Source organism: Micromys minutus, assembly GCF_963924665.1.
Source record: "Micromys minutus genome assembly, chromosome: 9".
In the NCBI taxonomy this organism is placed as follows: domain Eukaryota; kingdom Metazoa; phylum Chordata; class Mammalia; order Rodentia; family Muridae; genus Micromys; species Micromys minutus.
In genome coordinates, this window is record NC_137978.1 from 33,570,175 (window position 1) to 33,594,400 (window position 24,226).

Sequence of the window (24,226 nt, forward strand, 5' to 3'; positions counted from 1 at the left end):
GGTGCTAAACCCTTCAAAGAACCCCACGAGGGTGCTGCTGCCTGTGCGGTGAGATCCCGGCGCCCCATTGTTCGGACTGGCTGGTGTAGTTAGCCAGTTTCCGAGCCGGCGGGGCCGCCGATGCTATCGTACATTGTGACACCGGGAGAGTTTTCATCCCGCGAACTTTCCGATTCCACCCTCTACTCCCACCCGGTGGCTTCCTTCCTAGCATCTTTCGGCTCGGTTGGTGCCCCTTGGGCGGCTGGCTGAGAGTCGCCTGTCAATTCCGTCTGCAGCGGGAGCCTGAATTGGAGTTGTCTCCTCTCCTCGGGCCCCCCAAGCCTGTAACTTCATGGCGACGGCTGGCGGCCCGGTCTTTTCACTTGGCCACGCGGCCATCCCTTTCGGCCCGCCGGCAGGTGCGCTGGAGGCACCTGGTGCCGGGCGCTCCTCGTCCTTGGCAGCCCGCGGCCCCGCGCGAGCGCTCGGCTTGTGTTCCGGGCTGTGCTGCGCCCGGAGCGCGCCCGCACCCTGCGCTCGTCCCCGCGTCTCCTCGCGCCCGCGGCGGCCCGGACGGCGCGCGTCGCCTCGCGCTGGTCCTCGGGCCAACCAGCGCCGGCCCGAGCGGCGCGAGCACGGGACCGGCTCCGGCTTCCCACTCGGGCCGGCGGGCTCGTGGGCTCGTTCGCCCCGCCCCCTCCCCACAGCGCCGCCGCTGGGCGCTTGCGCGGGGCGCGTGGCCGTGGCCGGGGTCTCCGCCGCAGCCCGAGCAGCCGCCTCCGCCTCAGTCAGTCAGTCAGTCAGTCCCCAGCAATGGCGGAAGGAGGTGAGCGAGAGGAGCTGCTTTCGCCGCCGCCGATCTCTCCGGCCAAGAGGCTGTGCTCTTGGCCCAGCCCGCAAGCTCACCACCCCCGCGGGACTCCCGGGGCGGCCGGCGGAGGGGCGGGGGGCGGCGGCGGCGGCTGCCTAGCCCCCGGGGCCCGCCCCCACCTGCAGCCCGAGTCCTTGCTGGACTGCGCCGCCAAGACGGTGGCGGAAAAGTGGGCGTACGAGCGGGTGGAGGAGCGTTTCGAGCGGATCCCAGAGCCGGTGCAGCGCCGCATCGTCTACTGGTCCTTCCCGCGGAATGAGCGGGAGATCTGCATGTACTCCAGCTTCCAGTACCGGGGCGGCCCGGGCGCCGGCGCGGCTGCCGGCGCGGCGGGGGCTTCTCCGGTCGAGGAGGGGCCGCCGCCACCCCCCGGGGCCGCTGCTCCGGCCGGCTCCGCCCCCGGGGCCGCCGGGGCGGGCGCGTCCCCCGGGCTGGGCGCTGGGACCGGCGCGGCGAGCGGCGGCGGCGGCGGCGGCGAGGGGCTGCCGTTCCGCCGGGGCATCCGTCTGCTGGACAGCGGCTCCGTGGAGAACGTGCTGCAAGTCGGTAGGTGCTGCCCGGCCCCTCTCAGTCCCCTTGCCTCTCCGGCAGGTGCCTTCCAGCCCTGGGTCAAAACCCAGGCTTTCTGCCCAACTCCTGCATCCCCGCCGAAGGACAAAAAAGTGACATAAAAAACTTTTCCCAAGGTTTCCTTCAGGTCCACTACTGCTCTTTCCCCCACCGGCTGCCCCATTTCTTTTTCTTTTTGTTTGAAGAGCGAGTAGGTCTCTCTCTCTCTCTCTCTCTCTCTCTCTCTCTCTCTCTCTCTCTCTCTCTCTCCCTCTCTCCTCCCTCTCTCTCTTTCTCTCTCCTATTCCCCCCCCCCCCCCAAATAACATTGTGATGTGCCCTTTTGGATGCAACAATTTTCGAAACGCGTTTTACTGATTTAAGTTTAGAGGGAAAGGGGATTGTTAGTTAATCTAGAGCAATAGATTTTAGAGGGAGAGTGTTTGAGGGACAGGCTGTCACAGTCAATCTGTACTTATAGCAGATTGAATCTGGGTGTAATTAACTTTCACATCGGAAAAAGCAACAGAACATTGAGCATTTTAGACTGTTTAATTGTCTGCTTTAATATTTCCCGCCCTCCCCCCCCCCAGTGATGCTTGGGAATCTAGGCTGCAGATTAACAATAACGGAAGATGGAAATGTGACAGCTTCTCTTCTCCTACACCCCCATCCATGGGAAAGGGGGAAAAAAGCTACACAATCTGGAGTGGGGGCGGGGTCTGCCTTCCTTGTCAGACTGGGGTAAATCAAAAGCCAGTCACATTGGATGTTTCAAATGCTTTTATTTAACGAGTCCTCGTATTCGCTTTTGTTTTATCTTTTTGTTTGTACAAAAATGGAAACTGATTTTTTTAATCTACTCTTTCTCCCGAGCTTCTAGTTAGTTTGTTAATCTTATTAAGTATTTAACTAAAGTGTACCTGATTTGTGGAATGATTAGGGAGGAAGAAAAAAACCGACATTGTTTAACATTGATTTGCTATGCTTAATATTAAAACATTTTTTGGGAACCTGTTTGGATTATTATAGCATTCTGGAAGTGCACTGCTCTATGCACTTTATTGTACATTATATGCTTATATTTACTAAAGGAAATACTGATTTTTCTAAAGTTGAAAGAAAGACATTTCACAGGCTCATGCACACATACCCAAACATCTAGCTCTCTCCTCCTCTGGTAAAACCAACATATTTGGAATAATTTTCCTTTGAAAACTAGTACAATCACAGTTTCTTACATGGAACAGTCTCAGTTATTGGGAATGAAGAAATTCTGTCATATTTTTAAAAAGCATATTGTAATTTTTAAATAAATATAAAATGAATATTTATTATGCTTAATTGAAAGATGTCAGTGCTTTGTGTATTTGTGTATATTTTAGAAAGAATGAGTTACATAAATAGGTATACAGCTTTAATATTGAAGTGTTGAAAACATGAAAATGAATGTTTCATTTTATTAATCTACAAGCTTTAATGTTTCTGAGAGTTTAGAATAGTTTACTTTTAAATATTCTTATTTAAAACACTATAAATTGGTAAGAGTTAGTTCAAGTGGTTGTCTTGGGAATAGAAATGGGTTCAAAAAAGTTTCAGATTTTAAGGGAGCAAATAAGGGTGAGGTTTTATTTCCCCACCCCCACCTCCCAGAGTTGGGAATTAAACCTAGGGCCTCTGGCAAGCTAGGTAAGCACTCTACCATGGAGCTGTAACTCTGCCCCAAGAGGTACCTATTTTTAGAGTGATTAAAATGTCAAGTTCCAAGTGAAATCAGATTTAGAGGATGATCCAGATCGTATTTAAATCAGATATTCCTCTTATAAAATGATCGCTGGTGTACTTACAGGGTAATGGACTCATACCCGATCATTTCAGGGACACATACCCTGATTTACTTGGGTTTCCTAGATAAAGAATGAATTGATGCTATATTTGAGAACTTGTGCTTTGTGATATTTATTTCTCTGACCTAAATTTGTACCAGTATGTACGGAAGAAGATACCTCATTTCTTCATGATTTAAAGTATTTTGCCATGAATCACCTTGTAATATATAAAGCTAGAGACCCATCTCTCTTAAACTTTTGTGTGACTTAATCTAGATTATCAATTTTCTAAAAGCATTGCCAAGTGATAAGTGAATTATTCGCATATAGTCTGATAGCAAGCCATATTCTTTAGTTTATAACCTCACTTCAAACTCATTTTAATTCTTACGCCCCACTAGCTAAGAATTCTTAATATTTCCTTACTGTTTCCAAAGCATATCATGATCTTGGAACTGAGGTTTGTTAAAGGAAGAAAGGAAGAAAATTCCAGATCTATAATAACATCAACTTATTCTTTTAAAATTTTAAAGATTTATTTTATGTATACATGTGAGTGCCCAGATGTGTGCCTGATGCCCCTGGAGGCCAGAAGAGGGTGCCAGAAGCCCTGGACTTGGGGCTGTAGGCAGTTGTGAGCCATCATGTGGGTGGTGAGACCTAAACCCAGATCCTTTGCAGGAGCAGCAAATGCTCTTCACTGCTGAGCCATCTCCAACCTTAAATTTTTACGTTTTTGTTTGTTTGTTTATTTGTGTGTTTCAAAACAGAGTTTCTTTTTGTAGCCTTGACTGTCCTGGAACTCACTCTGTAGAACAGGCTCGCCTGGAACTGGGAGATCAACTTGCCTCTACTTCCTAAGTGCTGAAATGATAGACATGAACAACCAAGCTTTAATATCCTTTAAAAGATCCATAATGGGAATTTAAAAAAGATATTTTAAAATTTTAATTACTTGAGTATGTGTGTGGAATACAGAAGGGAGGGTAGGCAGATCCTCTGGAGCTGGAGTGACAGTGGTTGTGAGCCACCATGTGGGTGCTGGGAACTGAACTCAGGACCTCTGGAAGAGCAGTCACCATGATGATGAGCCACCTCTCCAAGCAGGGGGCTGGGGCGGGGGGAGGGGGAGAGGGAAAGGCAGGCACAAGTGTATATTCTTGTAAAACCAGCACTGAGGTGGAGGCAGGAGAATCATCAGTTTGAGGTCAGCTTGGGTTACAGTGAGACCTTTTCACAGACATAAAAGCACAGCACAGGAAAGTTTTTACAGAAAGTAAGAGCAAACAAAATTTTTATAAAGACTATGTAGGTTAAATTGTGTAACTTCAAATTGCTTTCTACATGTAGGCTAAATTCTGTAACTTCTGATTGTTTTCCATGTTGAATCAGTGTAGAAGTCAGTGTGCTTGGTATTCAGCAGAAAACAGCACATTTTAAATGAGAACTAGAACTTCCTACCTCGGTGTCAACAAAAGGGAGGAATGTAGGCTTATTCTGTTTAAAGATGCACTTCTTTTACATAACAATACTGAATTAGAAGTATTGTTTCTTTTAAAGGGGAAATTAGTCTTCTCACTATTTCTCTAAGTTTGAAGGTGTGTTAATAAACTTGTGTCTGATCCCTCACTATTATGAAGGTAACTTAATTCAAATTTTAAAAATTTTATTTATTTGTGTTTTATATTGATGCCAAGTGCTACTTTGTATGGAAAAGTATGACTACAAAGCTAATAGTTGTAGTAGAAAAGGTCAACTTCAGGAAATTATCCATAATTTAAACATCAAGTAGTAAGTCTATAATTATGTATAATTGTGTATCATCAATAAACATATCTGTGAAATTTCCTGTGTATCGTAACAAGTGTAATAGTTGTTCTTTCTCTTGTTATTGCTTGTTTGTTTGTTTTGTGAGATCTAGAATGGAACTCAGTTAGGCAAGCACTCTGCTACTGGCTTATACCTGTAGCCCCAGTTACTGAATTTTATATGTAGTTAATTTTCATATATAATATTGGGGGATACAAAAGATATTTATACCTACTAGAAAGCTTTATAGCATCCCCTGTAGACTTGAATAGAATAGATAAAATTACAATAAAATTTCATAATGGAAATGGCTTAATTTATATGTAAGACATTTGTCACAAAAGTCAGTTATATACCTCTAAGGAGTATTTGGTGACATTAAATTTTCTTTTTGTTGTTTGAGACAGAGTCTTAACTGTGTATGCCTGGCACTTGCTATTTTTGTAGATCAGGCTGAATATGAACTCACAGGAATTTGCCTGTCTCTGCCCCCACAATAATAAGATCAAAGGTATGCTCTACTACATTCAGTTTTAAAAACCTAAGTTACATGTATTATTTGTGTGTGTGTGTGTGTGTGTGTGTGTGTGTGTGTGTGTGTATGAAATTTGTGCAGATGCCAGAGGGAATAGGTTTTCTCATGCACTTTGGTCTGAGGGATCAAAATCAAGACACTGGGCTAGGTGCTAAATATCTATTGATATATATATATTTTTTAAATTATCTTTAATCTGTTTTTATAATCCCTCTGCTGGTCCACCATCCTACAATTCCTCACCCCATCCCATCCCCCCTGTCTCCAAGAGGATGCCTCCACCCCCAACCCCACCAGGCCTCCTTATTCTCTGGGGCCTCAAGTCTCTCCAGGGTTAGGTACCTATTCTTTCACTGAGGCCAGACCAGGTAGTCCTCTGCTATTTATGTGTGGGAGATATATGTGTGTGGGGTGGGGGAGAGGGGCTTTGTATTAGCTAGTATATACTGCCTGGTTGGTGGCTCAGTGTCCAAGAGATGGGGGGGGGTAGGGAGTTGTCAAGGTTAATTGAGACTACCAGTCTCCCTCCCCTTCAACTTCTTTCAGCCTTTCCCTAATTCAACCACAGGCAGAGCTGGTGTCTCAGTCTCAGGCTATGTACCGGGCTGGGAACAGACCAAGACCACCGGTACCTAGCCAGCTTTAGCACGGATTATTTTTTAATAATTACATGCTTTATGCAGGTATGTGTGCATGCTTATGTGGAAGTCAGAGGTCAGCATCAGATATTATTTCAATATTCAAGAGAGCCTTTTAAACCTCTCCCCCTTAAATTTTTTTTTAATTTTAAATTATGTGTGTGTGTATGTATATGTGTATGTGTGCACTATGTGCATGTGAATATAGGTGTCCTTGGAAGCCAGAGCCCATTAGATTAATTGAATTTTGGATGGTTGTGAGCTATCTGATGAAGGTGCAGGGACTTGTGCAAGAGCAATGTGCATTCTTAACTTCTGAGCCCCCATCTTGTTTTTGACAAGGTTTTTTACTATAAGCTGGGGCTCATGAGTTAGGGTAAGTAACTTGACCAGCCAGCAAGACCCTGGAATGCTGATTGTAAGTACACCACCATGCCTGGCTTTCCTTGTGGGTGCAGGAACTTGTACTTACAAGGCAAACACTGTATTGACTGAGTCATCATCCCAGCTCCTGTACAAGCCTATTAGTGTTCAGTAAGTGTCTATCAAATGAATGAATGTTAAGAATCGACTCTTCAGTGTTGCAAAGCTACAGGGATTCGGGCCAGTGCACCTGTAGCCCCAGCTCCCCAACAGCTGAGCTAGGAAAATAGCTTGAGTCCAGGAATTCCAGATAGCAAAAGATAAAATCACAAGACATCTTCCTCAAGAGTACCAACCAAGCAACCAACCAGTCAAGCAAGCAAGCAAACAGAAAAAGAGCAACACACACACATCCAGAAAAACAAAAACCAACAACAGAAATCCTGAAGAGAAGGGAGATCACGCTGAATTTTTAGTGTGAGCATGTTATAGGAAATGTTGGGAAACTCCGAGCTTGCCTGTGTAAGACACGGATGAGCACCACAGCAGGGTGCTTTCTGTGAAGTGGTGGTTTGCCATTTTTCCAAATGTAAAAAATACATATGAATCTTATAAAGAAGGCCACCTCAAGAACAGAGTTGTAGATTTCTAAGATAATGTGCAGACTAAAGAACACATTTCAGTCTAGACATTCCCTCTAATGTTTTACTGCAGGTGCTGTGGCTGAGTGCTTGAGTGTGCAGGTTCTGGATTCAGTCCCTAGCACCACAGTTTTTAACTGTGTTTTACTGCACACACATGCTTCACAATACGTTCTTTTTTACACAGAAGCTAGAAGCACTTTCTTCGTATTTTACAGAAAGGCTTGAAACATGAGGACTTTCTTTAATATATCAAAGTACATCCACAATTTTTAAAATAAATATTACTGAAATGTCAGTTTAAAGCTATTTTAAATTTCAAACTGAGAAAGGCTGGAAATTGATTTATGCATATGTAACCAACAGTGATTATTAAGCTGGATTGCATACATGTATGTAGTTGAGCACTCTAGAGTAATGGTTCTCAACCTGTGGGGAGGGTGGGGTCATCAAACCCTTCCACTGGGGTCACCTAAGATCACCAGATATTTACAGTATGAATCAGAACAGTAGCAAAATTATACTTATGAAGTAACAAAAACAATTTTGTGTTTGGGGATCCCCACAGCATGAGGAACTGCATTAAAGGGTCACAGTGATAGGAAGGTTGATCAGAAGTTCAACATGTCCAGATCCTGAGTTTTTGGCTAGCCTGAGCTGCATGAGAAACTATCTCAAAACAAACAAGAAAACTACCCCCACCCAAAAACAAAGAAAAAAAATTCCACGTGACTGAAAAATCAAGGTATTAACTGACAGTATTCTGTTTTGGTTATAGTTTTAAGAATATGGAGCTGTATACTTAAAGATCAATGCTTCATATCAAAAAGATAAAAATTCATGGTTTTGGATGTAGCTCAGCTATAGAAAGCTTGCCTGCCATGTGTAAGCCCCAACATTTTTTAGGAGATGATAATTAATTCTGTTGTTTTAGAAATTTTTATTGTATAGGCCCAGCTTACTTCATTGTTCTTGATTTGTGATCTTGCTAGCTCAGCCACCCAAGTACTAGGTGTACACCGTGATACCTGGCTCTCAGTTACTTTTACTATGAATTTTCTGTCTTGTAATTTATTTCTATGCTCATTTTTTTCCTTATAAAGGCAGTGTATGTACTTCTTGACCACTTTTAACCTGTCCTTAAGTTGGTGTGATGAGTAAAGAATTATAGTCATTTTAATATTAATGTTTAGAATTTGTTCTGGTTGGATATTTTTTATTTTATTTTTTTGTCAACTTGACACAAGCCAGTCTCATCTGGGAAGAGAAAACCTCAAATAAGAAAATGATTCCATCAGACTGGCCTGTAAGGATGTTTGTGGAACATTTTCTTGATTAGTGCTGATTGAATGGGAAGGTCCAGCCCACTATGGGTGGCACCACCCCAAAGGCCGGTTGTCCTGGGCTGTGTGAGAAAGTGACTGAGCAAGCCATGAGGAGCAAGCCAGAAAGCAGTGTTCCATGGTCTCTGCTTTAGTTCCTGCCTCAAGTTCCTGCTCTGACTTCCTTTCATGCCGGCCTACAGCTGTTAGCTGAAATAAACCCTTTCATCCTGGAGTTGCTTTTGGTCGTGTTCTTTTTATCACAGCAACAGACACTCTTCCAAAGACAGTACTTATGATCATATGCAAAATTATTCTGTGATACTTTTCATAATGATATGTATCCACTGATTTTGGTTTTAATATAACTTCCTCTCCCTTAGAGAGGTTAATATAATTTACTCTAAATGGTGTTTGGTAAATATTTTTCAATTTATGCATTTATTCTGAGATGATTGTCTCATTTTGTAGCCCATGCTGACTTGGAGTTCATTGCAAACTGCCTGTTTCAACCTCTTGAGATCTTAAGATTATAGGTGTGAGCCACTATACCTGGTTAGCAAATGTTTATTGAATGAAAGAATGGTCACACACTGTTTTCATGTTTTGTAGTGTGGATAGAGTTCTTAATTAACTTATATGTAATTGGAGCCTGGAAGCTGTGCTGACATTTTGACTTAACCACTGGATATTTCTAGTTTTTAAAATATTATGTATATATTTAAAAGTGGTGAAGCTTATTATTAACTAGTTCTTTCTTATTTATTGAGTTAAATAAGGATTGGTAGATATTTGCTTACCAGCTTTTGATAGAGTTGTTTCTAATATACTTTGTATTCCTCATTTAGAATTCAATCCAAGGTTAGATACCAAAGCCTAAGGTTCTAGGAACTACATTATGCTACCTTTTTTATGTAGGTAAGAGGCACCAGATTAATCAAGAGTGTCAGAGAAATATAGAGGGTATCTGTTTCTACAGAAAAAGGCAGATTATCAGGATGATGTTTAGCTACAGAAACAAGATTCTGGATTAAAAGACTAATTTGTTTAGAGATGTAGTGAAAGGCCTTTATAGGGTTAGGGAAAAGAAAAGAAAAAAATATGGGCTCTAATTTTTTGTTTGTTTGTTTAAAGAATTATATGTATGTACATATATATTATGTATTATATATATGTATATACACACACACACACACACACACACACACACACACACACATATATATACACACTCTCACTGTCTTTAGATACTCTAGAAGGGGCACCAGATCCCATTAAAGATGGTTGTGAGCCACCATGTATGTGGTTGCTGGGAATTGAATTTAGGACCTCTGGAAGAACAGTCAGTGCTCTTAACCTTTGAGCCATCTCTCCAGTCCTCTAATTTTGGTTTTACATTTAAATCATGAGGGTTTTTTTTTTTTTTTTAATGGTCATGTTCAGAATCCATATCACGTTAATCAAGTTAGAATCTGTTGAGAATCACATTTAAGAATTAAAGGGCTGGAGAGATGGCTCAGTGGTTAAGGGCACTGACTGCTTTTCCAGAGGTCCTGAGTTCAATTCCCAGCAACCACATGGTGACTTACAACCATCTGTAATGAGATCTGATGCCCTCTTCTGGTGTGTCTGAAGATAGCTGCAGTGAACTTATATAATAAGTAAGTAAATAAGCAAGCAAATAAATAAATAAATTTAGGGGAAAAAGAACTATCCAAAAAGAGAATTAGTTTGTGGTACTGGGATAGAAACTAGGACCTCACCCATGGAGGCCGATGCCCTTACTCTGTGTTCCATCTCTGCCTCCCAGGGGTTCTGTGTGCAGCCTGTGACAAACACTGCTCTTCACACACATGGTTTCATTAGTGTTGTCCGTTTGGAAGCGTACTGTTGACATTTTGCACTTTAGACGTGAATGTTGTGGCTGTAGCAACTTTTACTTGTTAATAGATTGCAAAGCGAGTGATTTGCTTAGCACATAATGTTCCTCTTGTCTTTTGAAAGTCATTCCAAAGTGTATCAATTTTTGCCAATATAGTCATTTTGCCTCTTACTAGTGTGATGCCACGCTACAACTTTCTCCATGCTTGTTCATTCATTTATTTGTAAAACTAATGTTCAATATGGAAGTTAATGTCAATGTCATAGGAATATACAGCTTAATACAAGATGCAAATGTAAAATAGTGTTTAATGTAATGTTTTATAAAAGTAGATTTAATTATGGAGGCAAAGTAGGAAGTGATTACCCTGCAAAATGAAAACAGCCGAATATATTGCTCTACTTTAATGTATTTCCGACTATAAGAAATTTTAAGGGGCAGGAGAGATGGCTCAGCAGTTAAGAGCATTGGCTGCTCTTCCAGAGGACCAGGTTTAATTCCCAGCAATGACATGTGTAGTTCATGCCTGTCTGTAACTCCAATCCCAGTACTTCTGACACCCTCAAACAGACATACATACAGATAAAATACCAATGCACATAAAATGAAAATAAGTAATTAAAAATTAAAATTACAGCTAATATTGCAATAAAGATTAAGAAAATTGTTTACTGTTCACAAGCTTGATTAAGTTTTTATGGAGGGGGGAGGGCCCAGCCCATTGTGGGTGGTGCCATCCCTGGGTTGGTGGTCCAGGTTTTATAGGAAGCAAGATGAACCAGTAAGTGACATCCCTCCATAGCCTCTGCATCAGCTTCTGCTTCCTAACCTGCTTGGGTTCCAGTCCTGACTTTCTTTAAGGGTGATGAATAGCAATGTGGAAGTGTAAGCTGAATAAACCCTTTCTTCCCTGACTTGCTTCTTGGTCATGATGTTTTGGCAGGGATAGAAACCCTGACTAAGACACTTTTATTTTGCTCAAACCTAATAACACTTGATAAACTGACCTGAAAAACCATCACCAACATCATTGATGTTATTAGCATGAGGAATCTTTTCTATATTATGGCCTCCTAAGAACTATTGTTCTGTCTAATATGGAGCCTATTCAGCAAAGTTGGGGAGCCAGCAAACCCCAGGGATATGTCTGTCTTCTCCTCCGCACCCACTTGGCTTTTTTATGCGGGTCCTAGGGATTGAACTAAGGTCTTGAGGATGACACGGAAAGCACTTTGCTGACTGAGCTATCTCCTCAGTCCTCCAAATCTTTTGCTCAAAATCAGATTATTGTATTCCTTCCTAATCTCATATCTTTGTAAGACACTCTGTGTGTGTGTGTGTATGTGTGTACACGCACACATACACACACGCATGTGTATGCACTATCCTGGCTTCTTATTATGTTTGTTTCTTAGCTGTAAATGGATAAAATAATACTATCTAGGAGTTGGAGAGGTGATTAAGAGAACTTGCTACTCTTGCAGAGTGCTGGAGTTCAGTTCTCAGCATAAATATCAGCTAAATCAAAACCACCTGTAAATCCAAAGCCAGGGACTCAGTGACCCTTTTTAGGCCTTCATACCTACATATATGTGACATCATTCCCACGTTCATACACACACACACACACACACACACACACACACACACACGATAAAAATGTTTTAAAATTGATGCTATTTTGGATTATTTTGAGAGTTATATTCATTAATAGTAAAGCTGTTAGAATGAGGCCTAGCATAGGAACTGTGGAGTATTCATTATTACTGTGGTAGCCCTTCCAGGTATTGTTGTGTAGTCTTTATTTGTTCCTTTCCTCTCAGAAGCTTTTATAGTCTGACAGGTATTCTCACTTGCTAAATTAAAACTGATGTCTTAAAGGTTACCCGTGGCCTCATGATGGCTAAACATAGCATCCTTTTTTAGCCCTCATTTTTCATGTCTTCTGGAGAAATTTCTATAGTCTGTTGCTCCTTCTTTTGTGAATGTGTTGGATAAGTATTTGTTGTGTAAGATTCCTCTGGCATTGAAACATTCCATCCTGCAGGGAAGCTCTTCAAATAAGGAGGTAAACTGTAAATGCAACTTTTATTCACTTGTAGTAATTGTTGTCTCTTTCTGTCTGCTAACCTAAGCTTCTAGCAGCTGTACAATCTTATCTAGGCCTAGAAATGTTTCAGTTTTTGAGATTTACTGCTGAATAAACTTGACCTTCCTAGTTCTTTCTGGTCTCTGGTTGTCTGGTTCAGTTCAACTGTTCTGGCTCCAGTTCCTCTCCAAGCTGATTGATTCAATCTGGCTTCTAGCTCTCGGCCTCTCCAGAATTGTTCTGCTTGTCCTCAAACTACTCTAGCAATCTGTTCTATCTTCTGGCTCCTCATTCACTGGCTTGTTCTGACTTTAGCTGTGTCTAGTTTGCTCCCCCTTCAACCTGTCTGTGTAAAACTCTCTTGGTAAAACTGCCTCCTCTTTCACTCGGCACTGCTCTCCACTTTTCTCTGTGTTCTCATAAGAACTGGGCATATGCCATCCTGTCAGATCTTTCTCTGACTCATCACTGTGTCTGCCTCTCAGTTAGATATCACTTTCTTTCTTTTAAAGATTTATTTATTTATTTCATGTATGTGAGTACACCGTCGCTGTCTTCAGACACACTAGAAGAAGGCATTGGATCTCCATTACAGATGGTTGTGAGCCATCATGTGGTTGCTGGGAATTGAACTCAGGACCTCTGGAAGAACAGTCAGTCTCTCCAGCCCTAGACATCACTTTCAAACATGGTGCTTCCTTCTACAAACTAACTTTACCTTCATTGTTTGGGATTAAAGGTGTATACTAAGGGTGTATCTGCATTCCACTTAGATTACACAGACCTCAGGTCTTTGGATGTGATCAGAACAGTCATGTTGCTCGATTAAAATTCCTCTACACTAAACAACTCAATTTAGCTTCAGGAAGTCCCTGAAATAGACCAGGTTCACTAGACTCTATGCTGCCAGATTAAGCAGGAAGGGAGCCTGACAGTTCCACATAGACTAAAAAGTTGAGCTGAAAAGAAGACTCTGAGACTAGGCCAGCCACCTAGAGGAGGCTTAGACCAACTGTGAGGCACATGGAAAGGACACTCTCCAGCCTGTTGAGCAGCCTGCAGGCTGTGCAGTATGCTCCAGGTTTTCAGCTCTTGTGAGCTTCACCTCTGCTGGGGTGAGCTCTAGAGATGCAGCTGTCTCTCGAGTCATATCTGCTCCTGTAAGTAACCCCAGTAAAATTCATGGTTCACTAAGTTGGACTTCCTATCTGGGGTGAGTAGATGCCAGCCCCAGAAAAAGTTTTAGTACACAACAGTGTTCAAAACAAGAACATTTGATAAGGGATTAATATCCTCCAGAATGTAAAGAATACCAGAAGCTAACCAACAGAACCTAAATTTATATATGGGCAAAAGGTTTGAAAAACATTTCTCCAAAGAAGATATAAAGTACAGGAAATAATCATATCAATAATCATTAAAGAAATGGTAGTTAAGTTCATGAGGAGATATTAATTCACACCCATTAGGGTAAGTAATTATTAATTTATCAGCTCTCTCTCTGTATGTGGGTTTTCTTTTTATTTACCTTTTCCATTTTTGGTGGTGCAGGAGATTGAACCTAGGGCATTGTACATTCTAGACAAGGTCTTTACCAATGAGCTATTTCTCTTGCTCTTGGGGTTTTATTTATTATTAAACTCTATTCCCAAATACAAGCAAAGATGTGGAAGAATCAAAACCCTTTGGAAGCTGAAAATGGTGCAGTTACTCAGGAAAATGGTATGATGCTTCTACCAAAAATAAGACAGAATTACCATATGACCCAGCAGTTCTATTTCTGGGTATAAAACCCAGAATAATTGAAAGCAGGGACTTAAACAGATATTAATATAGCCACATTTAGAGCAGCATTATTCATCACCAGTGCTGGCTTTTACGAACTTGATATAAGCTACAGTCAACTGGGAATAAGGAACCTCATCTGAGAAAACACCCCCATCAAATTGGCTTATATGGAGGCATTTTCTTGATTAGTGATTGATGTGGGAGGGCCCAGCCCACTATTGGCAGCGCTACCCCTGGGCAGAGAAAGTAGATCAATGATTTTCAGAGACTAGGGCGACAATGATTGCCAATGGCATAATGTTTTCTCCTGGATTTTGAGATTGTTCTAACTTTGGATACCGACAGTAGCTGCACAGATTCAGAAGTATATCAAATAGCTTTAACTTGGTGAATCTTATGACATGAATTATACTGCAATAAAGGTGATACCAGAAGAGCAAGTATCCTGCCGCCACCAAGAGAAAAACCTCCAAAGACAATCTGTTTCACTGAAAATAAGGTCTAAATGCCTAATCAGTCTATCCAGAGACCTGTGCTTAGATCCTAATTCTGTTGCTTTTTAGCTGTGAAATTTTGGTTAAGTTCTTAGCCTGTCTGCTTTAGTTTCCTTGTCTATACATTAGGAATATAATCATATTAAATGTGTCTGAGTGTGTGTGTATGTGTGTGTATGCAGCTCAGCATTTTCTAGTTATTGTAGGAGTACTATGAATATAATTCTTTTCTTGCCTTGCTCCTAAAAAAAAAAAGGATTTTGCATGTATGTATAATGTGCTTTATTCAAGTCTACTCCTTATTCTCTCCCTTTAATTCTTCCCTTACCCCAAGTTCCCTCCCAATTTCATGTGTTCTTTTTCAAAACCTAATGAGTTCACTGAGTGCTGCCAGTGTGTGCAAGGGTGTGGGGCATCTACTGGAATATGGGTGGCTTATCAGGAGCCACATCCCTGAAAAACCGATTCTCCCTTTCCCAGCATCAGTTGCCAGTAGCTTTTCAGCCAGGGGTGGGATTTCCTCACAACCTCCCACATCCATGCTGGAATTTTGTCTGGCTTGATCGTGTGTATCTAGTAGTCAGGGCCTCTGTGAGGTCATTTGTGCAACTGTTCTGTTGTGTCAGAGAACAGTCCACTGTAGTGATCTACCCTTTCTTCTGCAATGATCTCTGGTCTACAAAGTGAGTCCAGGACAGCCAGGACTGTTACTTAAACAAAACAATACAAAAAACAAACCAAACCAAAATCGTTCTGTTCTCAAAAAATGGTATTTCTTTATCTATGTAGTTGAAATTAAAATTGTTTTTTGCTTTTATATTATTTAGCAATTGTTTATTGAATACCAATGTACTACGTTTTAGTTTATCCTCTAGAGATATAGTAGTGAACAAAAATTTGTTTATTTTCTTCCCAGGGAGCACATATCAGTGAGGTGATAAATACATTCCATCTTTAGCTTGCATTGTAATTGTTTTAAGTATTGTCCTTCCTTCTTGTCTATAAGCTCTTCCAGGACAAGGACTACATCCCACAGTCTGTCCCTTGTAGGCTTCATAATGTACTTTATTGTTTTCTTTTTGCTGTGCTAGGGGCCTGTTGTTAGAATCACCTGGGAAGAGAACCTCAATTGACAAAAATGCCTTCATCAGATTGGCAATTAGGCAGGCCAATGGGGCCTTTTCTTGATCAATGATTGACTTGGGAGGATCCAGCCCCTGTGAACATTGGTACTTCTGAGCAGATGGTTCTAGGGGATGTAAGAAGGCAGCTGAAACTGGGTGGCGGCAGTGCATACCTTTAATCCCAGCAGAGGCAATTGGATCTCTGGCCAGACTGGTCTACAGAGTGAGTTCCAGGAGAGCCAGGGCTACAAAGAGAAACCCAACCCTGTTCTCTCTTTCTCATATGTGTGTGTGTGTGTTTCTGTCTCTGTCTCACACACACATATAAGGAAGGAATGAAGAAAGGAAGGAAGAAAGAAAGCAGACAGGAAGGCAGCTGACCATGAGCCTAGAGACCCAGTAGTCCACAGCCTCTCTTCTGTTCTTATCTTGAGCTTCTGATCTGACTTACCTTTATGATTGACTGTAAGTTGTAGGATGAAATAAACCTTTTGGTTTTAATGTTTATCATAGCAGTAGAGAGCAAACTCTTTATATCTCCCTCCCCTAACAATGGAGTTTAAACAGGTTTTTGTTGAAATAATTGAGAGCATTAATATGTTCATTTGTATGACTTGCCTAATAGTGATTCCCAGTCCTAGCAGCTTTCCAGAGCCACTTGAGCTTTGTAAAGTCCATATCCTGGGGCTCCACTCTCTTCAAATCTTGGAACTAAGATTGGTGTGGGGCTCATGCTTGGGAATCACTGCTCCATGGCACTTAGCATACTCATTTGGAAAGTGTTTAAGAAATTGGTAGGATTAATTTGTACTCTATATTGTTTCAAACTAGATTTGGAATTTGTGAGTTAAGTTGGTAAAGGATCAGGCTGGATTCTGGTTCAGCAGGAAGGGTTCCATCCAGGCACAGGTTTGCAGATTACTGAGCAAAGGAAGCCAGTGAAGGTTGGTAATAGTGAGGCTGACCTTTGGTTAGGTGTGTGCTGCAGTCTGACTTACTCCCCTTCATAGCCCTCCTTCTTGCTGCTTTGGCTTCCCAGATAATAGCAGTTTCCCTCTTCTGTCACCCTTTTTCAGAGAGTACCTGAGGGTAGCTTGTAGAGAAGAGGCCATAGTAGTGACCTGCCAGCAGACCACTAACCTGGTGGTTAAAGGAATGAGCACCTTGATTCTGAAAGAAGGATCAGGGCAATACATTCCTGTGTGTCCTGAACTTACTTCATATGGTAGCTTCACCCCGTGTGGATGTAGCTAAACACGATTCTGTTTAGTCTGTTTTCTATGGAAATGTAGAAGAGTTAAGATTAATGGGTAAGTTAGGCAGCTGCTATCCTGAAACTGATAATGTACAGATTCTTGAGCAGAATCTCTGCAGCACTGAGTAGTTTACCTCAGGGGTAAGGGTGAATGTCTTCTCTAACACATCTGAACCTTCTAACCATGTCCTTTCTTTCTCAGGCCTTAGTGTTCATTGTTTCTCAGAGAGTACTCAGACTTATCTAAGTAATAACCTATATGCCGATTGTCACATACTCTGGTAGTGTTCTTTGTGTTGCCGAATCTTCTGCACTTTATATAAACACTAGCTTTTGTAAAGGCAGCACATTATATGCCTTTACAATCAGGTCTGTTATATAGACTTTAAAGATCAAGTACAGTGTAGCTAATCTTTTTACTTTTTATTTGGGGTCATGGCGTAGCTAAGCTTCTAAGACTGGCCTTGAACCCGTTGATCTTCCTGCCTCAGCAGGAAGTATCTCTCTAGTATCTGGGATTACAGGCCTGTGCCATCAGGCTGGGTATAGTTTTTGTTTTCTTTCAGTTATGAACAGTACTGCTGTGAGCATTTGTATACCAGCTTTTGAATGGGTACATATTTTGTTTATTGAATATAAGGGACCGTTTTGCTTGCATTGAATTGGAAATTAATTCTTTAGCATTTTATTATTGTGTTTGTGATGTATGTGTGGGATGAGTGTGTACATAGCACATGTGGAGAGGTCAGAGGACATCAGCTCTTGAATTTCACTTTCTTATGGGTTCCAGGGGTCAAACTCTGGTAAGCTTATCTGTCGAACAGTTTACCCACTGAGCCATATCACTGATCTGGGAAATTATTAATTTTTTTAAAAAGAATTATTTATTTTATGTACACTGTAGCTGTCCTCAGACACACCAGAAGAGGGCATCAGATCCCATTACAGATGGTTGTGAGCCACCATGTGGCTGCTGGGAACTGAATTCAGGACCCTCAGAAGATCAGCCAGTACCCTTAACCACTGAGCCATCTCTCCAGCCCGGAAATTATTAATTTTTAATTCAAAACAATTGTTATTGGGGGCTAGAGAGAGAGAGAGAGAGAGCTCAGCAATTAAGAATACTTGCTAATCTTTCAGAGGACCCAAGTTCAGTTCCCGACACCCATGTAGGATGGCTAACAACCACATTGAATTCCAGCTCTGGGAATCCATCAGGCCTCCAAGGGCACTTGCACACATGCAACATACCTAATAGACACAACCACATAAATAAATATCAAGTCTTTCAAAAATTGTTATTGATTGTGTGCAGGGGAAGTATGAATGTGATGTGTGATTTGTATGTATGGTTTCACATATACGTGTGTGGAGATTAAACGACAGCTTTGTAGACCTCGTTCTCACCTTCCACTTTCACATTGGTTCAACTGTAGAACTCAGGCCTTCAGGTGTTTCTCTGCTGAAGCATCTCCCTGTCCCTTAAGAAATGATTTTAAGATGCTACTTTGCTATTCTAGAGATGCGGGAGTTATGATGAAGCAGGCTGGGAAAGGAGGAAGAGGCAACGTGAGGGCTATGACAGCTGTTTAGCATTTGGTGTCAAGTAGTGACTGATGGCTCAGTCTTCCTCAGTTTCCTTACCAGAGGGTGGGGAGACTGTCTTGTGTCTTGGCTGGCATTTAACAAGAGTTGGAATGGAGAAGTGTTTTGTTTGCCAATAAGGCATATTCTTCTCTAGTTTTAATCATTTTTGATTTTACAGTTTGGGTTATATATAAGGACTGTAAGATTTGGGGGAACTGCTACATTGCTGTTGCCCCTCTCTACTCCTGTGTGCAAATGGCATTTGTTTTTCTAGTTACCAGATGGAGAAAAGGGATGACCATAGATCACACAGCCTTGTCATAACCTGTGGCAACTAATAATAGCAACACAAACTAAGTAAAAACAAGTTAATAAACTTAATAAAAAACTTTCCTTTTTCAACATCATATGCTTTTTTTCCTTACTTTTTAAAATATTATTATTCCTTATTTTCTGTTAGTTTTGGGGAACATAATGAATGATTATTTAGTAGATTTCTCTAAGAAAGTGGCACTTAAGGTAACATGTAGCCCAGATGTAGTAGCACATGCCTTTAATGCCAGCACCAGGGAAGCAGAGACAATTAATTGGATCTCTGATTTTTGAGGCCAGCCTGGTCTACATAGTGAATTCCAGAAAAGGGCTACATAATATCTGTATTTATGAATAAAAAATGAAATCGAGCCATTAACTAATTTAACTAGTTTATTAGGGGGACAGAATTTGTATCTAGAACCTAGGTTCAATTCTTGTTACCCACATGGCAGCTTACAACTATCTGTATTCCAGTTCCAAGAGATCTGACACCCTCACATAGACATACATACAGGCAAAACACTGATGCATATTAGATATATAAATCTTTTTTAAAAGCTTTACTTAAAAAAAAAAAAAAAAACAGAACAGAAAACAGGGTGGGGGCTGGAGAGATGGCTCAGTGATTAAGAATACCTGTTGCTCTTGCAAAGGCTTCAGGTTCAGTCAGTTCCCAGCATTTATGTGGTAGCTCACAGCCACCTGTAACTCCTGTTCCTGGGGATCTAGTGCCCTCTTCTGACCTCCAAAAGTACCCAAAAGGCATGTGGCATACAGACATACATGCAAGCACAACGCTCAGATCCATAAAATAAAACAAAACTAAAATTCTGCACTGTATAACTCCGACTATTAAAAGTTATTTTAACTTATTTTAATAAGTTATTAGTATACCTTTTATGAACATACCTAAGTTAATTTTATGTGAATGTTTTATACAAAAGATAAAATTTGACTAATTCTAGTATGGGTAGGATTCAGTACAAATGTTTGTACAATACCATGTCATTTTAATTTTCCTATGCTATAGGACATGACTGTTAGCACAATATAATATAAATTCTATAGCTTTTCTTCCAGTTTTACCTCCAGTTGAAAATTGCTTTTGATTTGACTATTTTTAGATTCAATCTTATTTCAAATGTTACTGTATGAGAATAAAAGACATGTTAATCTTTTTTCAGGAGCCTTGATTTTTTTTTATAGTCTCCTATTGCAACGATTTATACCATTGTGAAAATTTAAATTTTTATAGAGTTTTACACTCTAAGAATTGCAGTTCAGCTATTTTAGGCAGCAACTGCTATATTATCATAGAACTAAAATTAAAAAGGAACATGACTAACTCCTACCTGCAGACCTTTATGTACCAGATATGTCAAGCTCCTTTGTCTTAAGTCATCATAACTTTATAATGGTAAGCTTTACCTCTATTTTATGGATGGAAAAAACCTTCAAAAGTTAAGTACTTTGTTCAAATTCCCACAGTTAGTTTTAAATAGAGCCAGGTTTTAATCCTATTTGATTTTTGAAAGGAGGGGTTCAGTCAATAAATACTTGTCTCCTGGGAGATATTTCAGAAATGTTTAGTTGACCAAAGATTGTTATCTAAAACGTATAGACAACTTAGTAATAAAAAAGACAAACAACCCAAAAAAATGTGAACAAAAAAGGGAAACACCCATCACAATATAAATATAAATGGCTAATAAATATATAAAAAGCTCTCAGCATAATTTATCAGGAGACCTTCAGTGTAAATTAAATCTATACTGATATTACTACTGTTCCAGACAGAATAGCTAGAATTAAAAATTAAAATTCTCAGATATATGTTGTTATCAGGAATCTAAAATAGCACACAACCACTTTTGGGAAAATGTCTAAACATACATTTATCTTACATTCTACTCCCGAATTTTCACCTGAATTAAATGAAGGTGTGTTTCATGAAAGTCTGTTCGTGGTAGCTTTAGTAATAAAGCGCCAAGCCAGAAGCAGCCTAACTGTAGACTGGTATGGCCACACAGGAGAACACTGCTGCTCAGCAGTGACGGGGACAAACTACAGATGCATACAAACAGTAAGGTAGACCCAAAAATATGCTGATGAAGGGATGGCGAGAGCAGGAGGTAAAGGCGCCTGCTGCCACAGCTGACGACCTGAGTTCCATCTCTGAGACTCACAGGAAAGACCAGACTTCCACAGATGCTTCTACCTCCGCACATGCACAGTGGTACATATGCGTCTACACACACACACAAATGTAAAACAAACTTAAAGGGGCTGGAGAGATGGCTCAGTGGTTAGAGCACTGGCTGCTCTTCCAGAGGTCCTGAGTTCAATTCCCAACAACCACATGGTGGCTCATAACCATCTGTAATGGAATCTGATGCCCTCTTCTGGTGTGTCTGAAGAGAGCAAGAGTGTACTCACATATATAAAATAAATAATTCTTAGGAAAAAAAAAAGAAAAAGAAACTACTCAAAATATACATTGTATAATTTCATTATTTGAGGTTCAGAATAATGATTGTCTCAGGAAGGGAGTGATAAGTAAAAGATATGAGGGACTTTTAGGTGGTGATGGGAATGTTTTATGTCTTGAGTATCTGTTTTACTTTCATATTGTTCACTGCACATGTGTATAACAACCAATTATTTTATCTACTGAACCTTACATCTTTACTGAATATGTTTATTATTTCTTAGTGGGTGTTACGTGAACTCCTTAGGATTTTCTATATAAAAATAACTTAACCTATGCATAGTACCTCAGTCCCTGTTATTTCTTTTATTTGCCTATTTATACTTTTTTTAAAAATAATTTTCATGTTCTGTTCCTACTCTAACCAGCAACCTTCTAGATTTTCCCAGTTTCCTGTTGCTTTAAACTCAAGTGGTGTTTTGCTTGCCTTATACCACATGTATACCTGGTGCCCATGGAGGCGAGGAGAGGACATTGTATTCTCTGGAACTGGTGTTACGACAGTTGTTAGTTGACACGTGGGTACTGGGAACCCAGGTCTTCTGGAAGAGCAGCCAGTACCTTTGACTGTTGAGCATCTCTCCAGTCCCTTGGATTATTTTTGAATCTTTTATTTTCCTTACACATTATATATCTAATTTATCATTAAGTCCTGGTGATACTGCTTCCTAATTTTCTGAACTAGTCTGAAACTTATCTTAGCTAGACTATCATAATTTCCTACTGGCATTACTGCATTTGCCTGAAGGTCCTCTAGAAGCCATTCTCAACTGTCTCTTGTTTGTCAGTTGTTAGGCCGATTAGTCTGAAAAGATAAATGTGAACATGTCATTACCCAAATAAACTTTTTAAATAGCTTCCTATTGAAGGTCAGCATCACTTGAACCTGATTACTTTCAATCCTCTCTTTGTTAAAAATCAAATATGATCAGCACAGCCCTGCAGGTTATAACTCCATCTTCCCCAAATAGTGTTACTCTGAGATTCTTTTACTTCCTTGAATCATCAAGGTTCATATACCAATGGATACTCAGATCTGAGATCAGTAAATATCAGTTGAATAAATAAAAATTACATACACAAATAGATGAGTTGTAATACTGTAGAACAATATATTGCTTGCTAGTTTTATTCTCAGTAGGGTTACTAAACCAATAAACACTGAAATGTTCTTTTTCATTAAAATCTTCTTCCGCCTTTCTTTGATCACTCAATTCCTACTTATTATTTAGTCTGATTAATTGCATTTCCTCAGAGTCTAGCTTTGTGTCTTGCTAGGTTCACTGTCCCTGTTATATGTCCTGTATGTTCCTTGAAAGTATTTATCATTTATCATAATTGTATATAACTAAAATTGATATAATCTTTCTTTTTGCTATAAGTGTCACAAAAACTAAGCCTTTCTTATTCACAGATGTGTCCTTTAAGTCTATTATAGGCATCATAAATAAATGAACTATATTCATTTATTTATTAAGTAAATATTTCTTGAGACATATCGTGATCCAGATACTGTTCTATGTTTGGAGTTATGGCAGTGAATAGAATATAATCTCATATCTACTCTTATGAAATTTGTATCTAAGAGTTGGGAAACAGCTCGATTATCAGGGGATGATAAATGCTATAGAGAAACACATATCAGACAAAGGGATACATAGTATATTGAGGCATGTGGAACATTTGTCTCATTGTTCATAGGCACATCTAGGCATTGTGGGATAAACTGGAAATGCTGGGCATTTTTATGACCAGTAGGAGGAACTGGTCATAAAAGGCATTGGGGCACCTGAACAGTTTAACACAATTAGTGGAGCAGTAAGAGTTAGGATCTCACTGAAGCCCTGGTTCCTCTGTTCTGCAAATGGTGATGTGGGTGTCCAGACAATCTAATCCTCGGCTCATAGTGAGCCATGGGTGTCTCTCTTAACTGTTGCTGATAGCGTTAAGTATTCATCATGGACAAAATTCTATGGGGCAAGCAACAATCTCCTTGACTTCAATAGTTCCCTGCCCTCTGTATCAGGAAACACACAGTCTTGTTGATAAGAAAAAAATAATGACATAAAACAGGATGCAATAGTAGGAATGCTAAAGTACCAAAGGATGGAAAAAAAAACCAAGAATTGTAGAAATTGGAAAACGGTAGAAAAATGGATAAGATTGGTAGGAAAGAGCATTCCAACCAATAGCCATCACTATATAGATGTGGGTTCCTTTTCAAACTCAGTATGGCTTATGCAGGTATCTCCCACAAATTCAGACATTTCTCCTATTTTTCTTGGCACACCATTTTCCTTAATATGGTGGCCACTTTTGCGTCTTCCTCTCCCTGAACTAAGGGATGGCATAACCACTGCTACTATTTTATTGACTAATTGCTATGAGCCAGATACTGTATTAGCTGCCTCACATAATTAGCATACAACTGGTGTGATATGCTTCACATCACTCAGAATGAGATATAGTCTCCCTCTTATTTCTCTAAAGGAAAACCAACTCAAATCTCTAGTCTGTGTTCAGTAGAGAGACCAGTATCAGTTTTTTCTCATGTATTGTTTGAAACACAGGCATTTCCTTTCCTCTGTATTGTCTGAAAGATGTAGAGATTCATCAGGCTAAACGTGAAGTCTTTCTGATTCCCACGCCTCACCAAGAAAAGCCC

General features: G+C 40.5%; 1 protein-coding gene across 1 annotated transcript in view; it reads left to right on the forward strand.

Moving 5' to 3' along the window:
- Window positions 1-795: 795 nt before the first annotated feature.
- The window catches only part of ZSWIM5 (zinc finger SWIM-type containing 5), a gene marked incomplete at both ends in the record, with an annotated part of 101,009 nt that continues 77,578 nt past the window's right edge, over window positions 796-24,226 (forward strand). Inside the window, one exon of the mRNA XM_080921517.1 lies at window positions 796-1,399. Within this exon, the coding sequence (XP_080777643.1) occupies window positions 796-1,399 (604 nt within the window). The remainder of the gene's footprint in view (window positions 1,400-24,226) is intronic.